The sequence below is a fragment of the Pollachius pollachius genome (assembly GCF_949987615.1).
Source record: "Pollachius pollachius genome assembly, chromosome: 6".
In the NCBI taxonomy this organism is placed as follows: Eukaryota; Metazoa; Chordata; class Actinopteri; order Gadiformes; family Gadidae; genus Pollachius; species Pollachius pollachius.
Window position 1 is genome coordinate 16,633,264 of NC_136939.1, and position 11,792 is coordinate 16,645,055.

Genomic DNA, 11,792 nt, shown 5'->3' on the forward strand with positions numbered 1-11,792 from the left:
AGGTGAGGCTGGTTACGCCAGGCATCATGCACACACACCTAACAGTGGGTATTTCAAACACGTTTATTTTTGACGTGGTCCATTTTGCATTGTTAAAGGTGTCATAATGCAAAATATTTATAGAAAATATAATTTTCCATCGAGGCCAAGGATGTGGAGGAGGAGGTTAGGAATGGACGCAATGTTTTGGACTATCCGACCACGACCTGAGTCAATCAAAACCTTTGTGATATCAAGTCACCTTTCTTTAAGTAAACAAATCAATTGGTGAGGACCAAAATGAAATGATCTGATTATCTTTCTGCTTTTTTTCCAGCCAGGTAGTCAGTGACAAGGCTTTGAATAGATCAATTGGATGTTCATTTGGTTGTAACCTAGTGTGTATGCAAATTATATGGGTTACAAGGTAGGCAAAACGGAGATGGAAAACAAACGTCCCACTGCCAAAGTGGGATAGAGATAAGCGGAGAGCAGTGGTTCAACCCCAAATGCATTGATCAGTTAGGTATTTTTTCGTCTTTGTGTCTAGACCAGACTGAAATACAACTTGGTTGTAATTATTTAGCCAAACCAAACGAGCAAGGCACCCAGTTCACAAGTGTTGATGTCTACTTTGTCTTAGAGCGAAAATTCGAATTACCAATCAACCGGATTCCTAAGATAACCATAACCCATGTTACTTTATTAATCACTCATGTTGGGCACCCACTAGTGGATGACATCTGTGCTTTGGATGCATTTGTTCCCTTTGTGGATTAAATGTATCAATGGTTTACAAGTTACACATACCATGCTAAACGGTCACCATGTAGGTCTTAATGTGACGACCGCAAGAAAAAACGAAAGAAAAGAAGCAAACCATTCACGTTCGTGTCCAGCCTGATATTCATTGCAAACATTTATTACAATATTGTTTTAATGATGCAAACAGCAAGTCCCCTTCTGTTGGAACAGCTCATTAAGATGTCATAAGGGACTAAAAGAGACACAGGGATGGGAACAAAAAGCAAAAAAAGAGAAAAGGGTGTATTTCTTAATTGTCATTCCATTATGTTTCCTTTAAAAATATTAAAACAAAAGACGGACACATCTCCAATTAGTTAACATTGTTTAACATGTTTTGGCATCTGCTCTCCTTGTGTTGTACTGGAATATTGGTCTTTAAAACCCTACAGAAGGCATGCATAATAGATTCTGGTAATGCACATAGATTAAGGGATATCGCTTATTAAAGAAAAAATATATGTCTATCTATATAATATCCATGTACGTTATTTCAGTACACTTCATATATATATATGTGGTCCCTTCGTAGCGTGTCTCTGGCCCAGCGGTAGAGACTGCTCTGGGGAAGTCGTTGGTGCAGTCTAATACTCACCTCTAGGGGTGGCTAAGGACTGGCTTGTTCTTCACTGTATCTTACTGCATGTCATCATAATCAAGTTGCCAGCTCCTTATATTTACGCCTGATCACAGTTTGTGCTGTATAAATATTCAATTTTAAACCTTGAAAAAGGTTAAAAATTTGTGATAGCCAATGATAGTTTTTTGTATTTAAAATCTCTTACGTAAATGCATACGGTCTAAGCAAATATGAAGGCCATCAAGATGCTTGGAGCCACTCAATGCCCTGTGCCTAAAAGTATAGAAAACTTTTAACATAATGAAAATACCCAACTTTCAGCTACCCTGACAAGAAAACCTTAAAGTCCTTATTTTCAATACATTGAGATAAATGGACGCCTCTATTTCAGTAAAATAACAGCCACACATACACATCTTTAGGGTGCAAGCTATAGAGGTGGCCACATAAGGTTTTTTTTTATGTTTATTGAACAGGTGATACAAAATAAAAAAAATGTTCTGCAAAAAGAAAAAAGAAAGAAAAAGATTTTGGACCGACAATGAAATACTGGGTCAAGTATCTGCACATCTTTCTTTCCGGTTTAAAAAAGTGTATTGCGATGTATACAACGACACTGCTCTTCCTCGCTGCTCAAACTGATGGTGGGGAGCCGGGGCCATGAGGCGGAGGGTGGGAGGGAACACTGCTTTACCGATGGGGCCATGGAATCGACTGACAGGTCTGATGCATTTCATCAACACACTCAACGGATGGCGGAATGGGACAAGGCAGAAAGAAACTGGGAATGGATTAGTATAAAGATTTCAAGCCTGTGAATGGAAACGCCTCTGCTGCACAATCCATATTAATTTGACCGCTTTGAAAAGAGAAAAAATAAATGAACAGGAGATTAACGAGAGATAAATAAGTAAACGTGTGCGTGCGCAAGTGCGAGAATGTGTGAGTTGGTGTTTGTGGGTGTATGCGTGTCAGTCTGTGTGTGATAGTGTGTGTCTGTACCTGTGTGTTTGTGTGTGTGTGTGTGTGTGTGTGTGTGTGTGTAACCAAATGTTCGACCAATAAAAGTCTATTGGGTTCAGGTTGTACTGCGTTCTCTCGGCAGGTGGAGGCAGATGTTTCTAACCGAACATGGGCGTGGTTGAGGGGGGTTGGGGGTGGGCTGGCTATGGTACTTGGTGGCAACGGCAGGGGCGGCTGGTGGGTCAGGCGCCTCCCCCTCCCCTCCCCGTAGTGGTGGGGGGGTGGCTGCAGCAGCGGGCGGTCCTTGGTCGTGTTGTGGGGGGGGACCCATTAGTCGATGTACTGGGAGAGCCAGCGGAAGCCCTCTCCGTAGCCCTGGCGTTTCAGCACGCTGCACATGAACACCTCCAGTGGTCTCGTGTTCAGCTCCTTCATGGGGACGTTGCCCTGCGAGGCAAACACACACACACACCGTCACTGAAATGGAAGATTTACCTTGCATCTTTCTGAAGCTTTTCGGTCCCGTTTCATAGGTTATCAGAAGAATTTTTGAAAAGCATTACCTCAATAAAATCATATTTTCGTCATACATTAAGGCAATTATATGATGGATTCATTTCTTAATTCTCATGGACATTACAGCAGCCAACATGGGGGTGAACCGGCAAAGCAAGAGCTAGATCCCTCTACTCAAAGCAGCTGGATCTGAGCAGCTGTTACTGTTGATGTAGTTGGCTGGGGTTATTTCAAGGTCTATACATTCGGTCACCCGGCGGTTAAACCCAAGATGTGGTCCATGGGTGCTAGTGCTCTAGCCAACCGCCCGCCCAGCTAACGTGGAATTTTTCCAGTTTTTCCACAAAACTGAACTGACATCTAAATGGCTTCACTGGATGACAGCCAGCGTAGTACCCGACACCTCTGGAGCGGGCTGGTGCAGTGTCACTCCAAGCTCCACAATCTGAACCCATTGCTCACAAAATGAATCAGAGGGCTTCCCCGCCCGACCCCCTAACTCACCTTGCCCGTTGTCTGTCCATACAATCCAAACAGCTCCCTGAGCTTCTCCTCACTGATGGCTTCTTGTCTGTCAATCTTGTTGCCCAGGATCAGGATAGGCACGTTTCCGATGGTCTCGTCCGTCATAAGTGCCTGTGGGGACGGAAGGGCAGTGTGTTACATAACCACACTGTAAAGGGACCACAGCGTTTTAGACTACTGACAATCAAGCAGCAAGTAACACCAAATAGGACGAATGCATTTTGCCAAAACTACAATTCAAGTATTAAACATAGTTACCATTATGCAAAGGAAGCGTATAGAGTTTCTCATTTAGAAACACAGCCTAACCAGGCCTGAGCCTCCCCATGAGGACAGACTGCATGGTGAAACACACTGAGTCTTTGTGCCATCCGCGCCCATTAGGAGCGCTGTCCACTGCTTCACTCACGAGCTCAGCCCTGGGGCTGAACACTGTTATATAGTGTAGGGTTCAAGGAGGCCATGGCTTCACGTTGTAGCAAATATGTTGAACTTGCAAGCACTATGGCTGCATTCCTCTTTCCCTATGGCGTCTCCGAAGAGTCCCTCGTCTGCCATTAAAGCAGTGTGGAAGCCAGCTAGCTTCACATGAAGCAGAAGGAATTCATGGGGAGTAGCCTTGACCCATGAGGTTATACTTCAATAGTTTCAGATGACATGGAGATGTGTTGATAATGATAAGCGTTAGCCTACTCTTTTTAGCGCAAACAAATTTAAAAAGGAAAAAAACGTTGAGCCACTTAATTGGTTGATCAGCTAATCCCTGATCACGTGTTTAAGCCATATATGGGCATGTAACGCTGGCCAATCAATCGGTGCATCACGACTCCAAGATGACCTGGAGGAACCACACTGTTTCAAGCATCACATTCCGACAACAGTTTTCCTACGACCAATATTAAACTACCTATATTAGAACCACCATAACGGTTTCAAATCCATCAGATCATCACTTACTCGTGTGAAAGCAAGAATCACGTTACAGCAAGAACTGTGTTCGCACACAGGATGAAATCATTTGAGAACTTTACACACACACACTCAGTCAAGTGCCTTCGTAAAAGGGTCAATAAAAGGTAGCATACTTATGTTTAAAGGGGACATATTATACCACCAGGTGTGAGTGTGATTAGCCATTACAAGCCGTTGTGAAAATGTGCAGCTTCGGACAACACAGGTGGGCGTGTCCACCTACATGTGTTCTGGATAGATCAGTCTACCAGACTACCCAGTGGACTGTGGCAAACGTTGCTCATCTATCCGGCTTGTAATGGCTAATCACACTCACACCTGGTGTAATATGTCCCCTTTAATATAGCCTAATGAATGTGTTTGAATATATCTTATCTAATTATTACTAGAGACGTTTCATAACTTTTATTTTTACCATTTCTTTCTCTACATGATGTCCTAAAGACTTCGTAAGAAAGTGTGTTGGTCAGTAGAGCAGGTACTCACGTCTAATTCTGTTTTGGATTCACCCAATCTTGGCAAGTCTGCACAGTCCACGAGGAACACGATGCCGTTGATGGCGGGAAGGTAGTTCTTCCACACTCTGCGAGCTGGGGACACAAGAAGGCCGAGCAGGAGAATCACCTCATGTTAGTTACATTTTTTCTATGCATGCAGATTACACACGATGACATGTGTAAGATGAGATATTTCTTTATTGACAGGTGGAAGTCGCTGTACAGCATCCAAAATCATCTCACAAATTAAATGTGTCCTGCTTTCACAGACACACACCTTGTGCATGGCCTCCCAGGTCGAAGGTGGTGAAGGTCATGCCAGCGATCGTCAGCTCTTCAGACGCTGGTGGGGGAACACGGGAGAATGGTTAGTTTCAGTTCAAACTCGGTAGCCAGGTGTTATGAAAAAGCTGCCATGTCAAGTGTATTTGCATAGCCATTTATCACAATCACAACAGGAAACTTCTTCAAGCTTGAGTAAAAAAAAAAAGTACAGATAAGAAACAATAACCAAGATGCATCCCTGTCAGGGGATGGATATGAGAGCATGTGTACGATTGAATAACGAATAGTCACAAAAAGAAAGCATATTCCATAATGTAAAAAACTAATCAAATGCATTTTTAAGACTGACAGATGATCGATGTTGACAAATAAATGGTAAGAGTGCTAGAAATGATATTGACCAAAACGAAAAGCTACCAGGTTCTAGCGGGCAAGGCATCTTCTATTGGGGCATGGTGAGATTTCACCACACCTTCATTTTTGGTGGACAGACATTAGCGTAGAGAGCAGCAGTCAGCAGCTGCCTCTGCCAGCTGGTTCACAAGAGCCAATAAGAACACAAACACCATTTGCCTGTTCAACAATCACCAATTTCCTAAAACAATTCCCTAATTACAATCAGGTCCACTCCATGATGTTATTACGATTACACATGTATTGACCGTAGCTGTGGTATACAATATCTGGGTGTCAAGGTGCTAGAGGGACAGGGACTATTAAATGATACCATCGTTCGTCCCATCACCCACTCACACAAGCACCAGCAGCTTAGCTTGTGTGTATCCGTCCGTGATGAGGATACACAGCTTGACCCTTGGCCTGACCCCAACTACCACTCAGGTTGGTATGGAACTGTACATTGTTACACCCCTGGGAAAAGGCTCTGCCCTTGGACATTGATGTGGCGGGTTTACTTGAATATGGAGCTAATCATCAAAGGAAGACTGACTTATACCCTCAAACATCGAGGAGTACACTTTGATGACCTCTCGTGGAGATTAATGGAAGGGAAGGGCGGGGGAGGGGATAACCCCCCCCCCCCCCCAGTCAAAGAATTATTTTAGGGATTCAACATAAGAGTAGAGATGTCCCCATACCAAACCAAATATATATTTCTCAGCTCATCTATTAAGATTCGGTTATCATCAGGCAGAACAGAGCGTTGGTACAGTGTAGTTGTGGCGTAACCATAAGTCCATATCGTATTGGATCACCACAATAGAAGACTGATCATAAACAAGAAAAACAAAACACATCTAAATCATCAGTCTAAGAGCCTGCGTGTGTGCTTGTGTACTCACTTGGATGCAAGGTTGGCACATGTTGTCCCAGTCGGTCATCTTTGAGCATGTGCAGGAGCGTTGTCTTGCCAGCATTGTCCAGGCCAAGAAATACTAACTTGCCAGATTTCTTATACAGTCCTATAAAAAAAATGAAATGTGCATTACATGGCAGTGTTAAAAATAAAAAGGGTTTTAGATCCAGGTTTAGAGGTTGAAACCAGTTCCAAAAGAACGTTCCCAGGAACAGTGTTTAAAAGTTTGAAAGAAAACACGCTTACGCTTAAGGCAGTAAGCGTGTAAGGCAGTAAGCAGTAAGAATATGTTTCTGCTACAGTTTTGGCAGAAACATATTCTTGGCGAACAAAGAGAAATTCAAGACATAAGAATGAGATATTTTGCTTTTGGAACACCTCGTCACTAGATATAAATTCTTAGTTATCTAGATCAATATTGTGATAGGGTTCAGTTTACAGAACGTGAATATTCTAACACAAAAACCTTGAAGCATAGTGATATTCAATAGTTATACTGCAGAGGCAGTTTCAATAGAAAAATAAAAACTTGTATATTTCGCTGAGATATTTGGCTTTATTTCTTTATTGAATTGTTAGCTAGCCAAAAGGCTTAGTACCGAACTAGGACTGAGCTATCTGGGAAATATACATAACTATGGGCAATTTTACACAATAGCAATTCATATCACGTGTACTTATGAATTTAAAATACTATTCTAAACTGTCTAATAGAGGATCGTTATATTGAAGAATATGGACATTTGAAGTGAGGTATTGGACAAAAACTACTTTTTTTTAATTTGATATCTTGAGGTCTTCCCCTCTTAATACAGTTATGAGAGGAAGTCAAATAATGAGCATCAGCAAGTGCTTCAAAAGAGGAAGCGATGACACCCAGACGCCCTTTGCTCTCATGTGAAACTGCACCAGTCCACGTATGACACAAGTTGGCTGACTCAGGGATTGCCGGCGATGACGGCTCACTGGATAACAAGGCAGCGACCCGTCAGACAGGGAGAGCCGGAGTAGCGGCTCTGCACTCTCAGCGACATGTATGCACAAAACACCCGTTTCCTGAGGCAGAGAGCGGTCTATGGCCATGCGGTGACATGAGAGAACCGTGATGTCAAGGTTTTGATTGGGGAGTTTTCAAATTCCTGACACATTCAATGTGGTTTAGGCTTTTTTTGGTCAACGCATTGTTAGGTCAGGTGTGCCATTTTATCGAAGGGCCGGGCAAGGGTAAAGCGAGCACACATAAACTTAGTGTTCTAGATAAAAACATACAAAGAACAGACTCAAAAGGCGATTCAGGGCCCAGGGCCGCCAGTCCTCCCATCTTCATTTGGAATTAGGTTTGTCTCTTTAGAAAGCAGCCAAACAAATGCTACATTTAAAAGCTAACCTTTTCTGGTGGGGACGCTTCAGAGATGAAGCCGTAAAAGTTGAAAGACAATACTAAACAAGCTTCACAAAAACATCTCTAACCAATCAAATGTCCAAATCACTTCATCGTGTTCTACCAGAGAGTACCCCTGTCACTCATAGGAACCAGAGCATTATAGCACATCACTCTTTGTGATCAGACATTTTGTTTGGCAATATCCTGCTATTTTGACCATAACTCTGTACCTTCTGACGCACATTGAAAGACCAAAGAGCTATATTGTCATTGTTACGATTCCTGGCAGGAGGGCAAAAGCAAAACACTGGCAGAATCTTTACAACAAAGAAATCTTGGAAAACCTCATACAGAGCTCTTCACAGGGACCGCCCCCTTTAGAACGTCTCGGGTTACTGAAGTGAATTTCAAACTCATTCACTGCTCCGGACGGTTAAAAAAAAAATCTTTCTACAAAGAAGTGAAAAGGTTTCCCAATGGCCACAACCCTTTTGGGATGCGTTCTTAGAACCCTCATTGTGCAGGAGCGTCATAATGAGGAATGCTGTAAAGGAATTGTGCCATGAACAATGGCTGTATACTAAAAGTTTCTCATAAGCTTGAGCCTCTCTGACGTTTGCCCAAAAATGTGTTGATGAAGAACTGATGGTCAGATATATATGGTAATAACCTTAATAATAACGTTGTCCACATTTCAAAATACAGTACGCAGCATGTTGGAAAGAGATATCCTGGTTGCTGCTAAACATAAATGATCCTAGAGTCCATTGTTTGTTGGGATATGATGGTTTGATCACCTGGACCAGTATTGTCTTTTAAGCCTATTATGGGTGGGGGTATGTTGAATTAGCATCGCTTTGGATAATGGATCATCTGTTTTGATAATTTCCATATTAAACAAACCCAAACGATGGTTTGATAATATGACATCACAGTTTAACTACAACAAAAGACAATTAATCGACCAAAATGCTTTTTAAGCGTGAATACGTTGCCACCCAGAGGAACAGGACAAGTGTTTGTGTGTCTGTACTCACCTAGAAACTGCAGTACACTACTGAAACCACTATAAATCCAATCAAATATGAATGACATATCCAAAGCTGTCGAATCCTGCAGGGGAGAAGAAAAAACAAAATTAATTACAAAAATACTATCAAAAACAATCGTAGGAATAAATTGTAGTACATTAAGCTAGAACTTACTATGGTCTGGGCCACTACAAAAACTGTCTCAGTACATCAACTCAGTGAGTGGTACTGTCAGGAGTACTTGTTACCAGATTATCAACCAAATAAAATGATATGCAGCTCTATAGATAAGTGCTTGGGTTGTGACTCATCATTTGAACATTAGTCAGGATCACTTTACACAACAAGGTGGGTCATAATATAACTGAGGTCTGATTGGAAGAGTGGAAATTCTGTGTTGCCTACCCAACATGGGAAGTTAAGACTTTGAGATTGACAGAACAAGATGACTGGAGGGTCTAGGTATAATCTATTTTAAGGACCCAAACTGGGACCATCTCCCCAGGACTGATTAACGCCAATCAAGGAGTTCTGACAAGAGATAATGCGCTACCATAAGAATCATGAGTGAATTTCAATCAGCGTGTGATAAAAACAATGGAATTCTACAAGAACATATAGCCAGTGATTATCTTGCATCAGTGTGGCTTTTTGGACAGGAGTTTCAGAGCAATGATGATTATCAGATAGTCTTCACATACCTCCCATATGCAATCAGAGATGTGTATTGTCAGCACCATTTAAAATAAAACCATTCACAACTCTTAGCACTAGGACTTAAACAATTCAGAATTTGACAACTAATTCATTGATACATTTTGATAATCAATGTTTATCTCTGTGAAAGATTATAAAAAAGCAAAGCAAACTTTTGGCTGCCTATCAAAAAATATGTTTGTAACAAGGGGCCATCAGTCCCCTACCTAATTGTATGTAAGCTTCCTCTATTCTTTCCTTACATACTGACATCTGAAACCCACAAGTGAGGAGCAGTGTGGGGTCATTGTTGAGTAACATGCAAACAAGTCAGGGACTAAAGAGTACAGTAGGCAAAGGTGAAAGCCATGCAAAACCCAGCTGAGCTACACGTCAGCAGGAGATAGGCTCCTGTCTCCCATCGTTTCCCTCCGCCTTCCCAGAATGACTGCTGTGACAGAGTGGGCCGGCATAAGAGGCTGAGACTCAAACACATGAACTTGTGAAGCAGCCAAGTCAGCTGCATATATATGCTGGCGAGATGGGCACCGACATCCACGTTCAACAAGTCTCTTGTCTACCAACAGGCGCTAGCACTACACTAACCGCACCGGACATAGCACCTTATGTCAACATATTTCTTTAAAGTTGCCCAACTGGCCTGAGTATTGGGAGCACAATAAACAAGAAGATTATTGTTTGATTGTGTCTTCCATAACTATTGACTCACAAGTGAGATGATCAGAGACGTTTTAAATTGTCAAAAGGTGGGAGTTGTAATAAGAATTCAAGAGAACAGATATTCAACACAACAAACCGGTTACCAACATAGAGTGTAGAGAGCAAAATAGTTTTCCTGGGACAGTGACCTAGACATAGGTAGGTTCCAACGAATAATATTACGATTTTCAGTTATCATTAAACTGAAAATAGGGTCAGGGTCTATATTCTGAGAAAGAATGATCTCTCATCCAAATCATACGTTACCCCAGTCAATCTACACAAGAGGCTTATATAATCAAAGATATAACTAAAAAGAAAGGACAAAAGCCAAATCACATTTTCCGAGACTGTAAATGTGGATTCATTTAAGGACCGCTTTTACAACAGCCCTCGCTTTTACAAAAGGCCACATATGGGGACAGCTATACATATACCAGATAATTCTACAGTCAAACCAGTAACGTTACAGCCGGTAGTCGCGTTGCCATCGCTAGTTCCCTTTACTGCACATAAAGGGAGCTTTCGTGAACTCTGAAACACATTCAAATTCTATAATAAAGCCCGTGTAGATCAATTATCCTCAAACATTAAGGTGAGGCCGGCTAACAGGGTCGCTAACTTGAACCTTATAGCTACGTGTCACGTCCCGATACTACGTAGCACTGCTAGCGATGCTACGGTAGCTAACCCTTCGGTTAAAATACACACTGGAATACTACATAAATTTGGATTCATCAAACGGTGAGATTCTGTTCTACATTTATATTACATGTGACGTTATTCAGCTGTATGGTTATCCGGGGTCGTATATTACGCCGTACAGCTCAGGGTTAGCAGCGCTAGCGTCCCTCCATTAGCCCCCATGACAACTCGCTAGCTGTGAGAGCTTTCGAGCGTCAGCTCTCACACCGAGGGTTAAGGCGTAGATCCCATCGTTGCAAATACATGGACAGACTTACCCGCTCGCTATGTGTAGATAATTTCACCTAGTCTGTACACTTTTATAACCATTAAAATTGGTCCAGAAGACAAAAGAAAGCTTTAAGTGTCGGTCTTCTTCGTTCTTTCGTGTTTTGTTACTAAGCCACGACACTGCAATGGCTGTTCAACAACTCCCCGTTTTGCCCAGCCGCTTCCGGTCTGTGTTCCACACTTACCTCTCCGGTAGGAACACAACAAGTTGAACAGAAATATATATATTAAATATGAGAATAATCTCCTTAAAAATATATAAAACACAGAATTGAAATTTGATGCGCTTGAATCAGTGTTAACTGCGTCACGTTTTAATACATCTATCACTTTTGTTACATAAGAGGTGATGATATTAGCTATACAGCCAGACGTAAAGTGGCTTCACAGTCACACCTGTACCTTTTTCTTCTATAACCAGCCGTGTTCATCACCTTGGGGCTTGGTTCAACTAAGGGTTCATACTTCAGCATTGAAATGTCAGCTGAATTCAATAACAACAAACGGGTCTTCACATTTGAACGAGAACACTTGTGACTGTGGTTCTGTT

The 11,792-nt window shown here is 42.0% G+C and overlaps 1 protein-coding gene across 1 annotated transcript; it reads right to left on the reverse strand.

Moving 5' to 3' along the window:
- Positions 1 to 867: 867 nt before the first annotated feature.
- sar1b (secretion associated, Ras related GTPase 1B) lies at positions 868 to 11,389 on the reverse strand. Its single transcript, XM_079737832.1, has 7 exons — positions 11,230 to 11,389; positions 8,858 to 8,933; positions 6,423 to 6,542; positions 5,114 to 5,179; positions 4,826 to 4,929; positions 3,347 to 3,478; positions 868 to 2,773 (listed from the first exon to the last, which is right to left on the reverse strand). Exons 2-7 carry the CDS (start codon positions 8,913 to 8,915, stop codon positions 2,657 to 2,659), a joined length of 597 nt encoding a protein of 198 aa, XP_079593958.1. The 5' UTR covers positions 8,916 to 8,933; positions 11,230 to 11,389; the 3' UTR covers positions 868 to 2,656.
- Between the last annotated feature and the right edge of the window lie 403 nt (positions 11,390 to 11,792).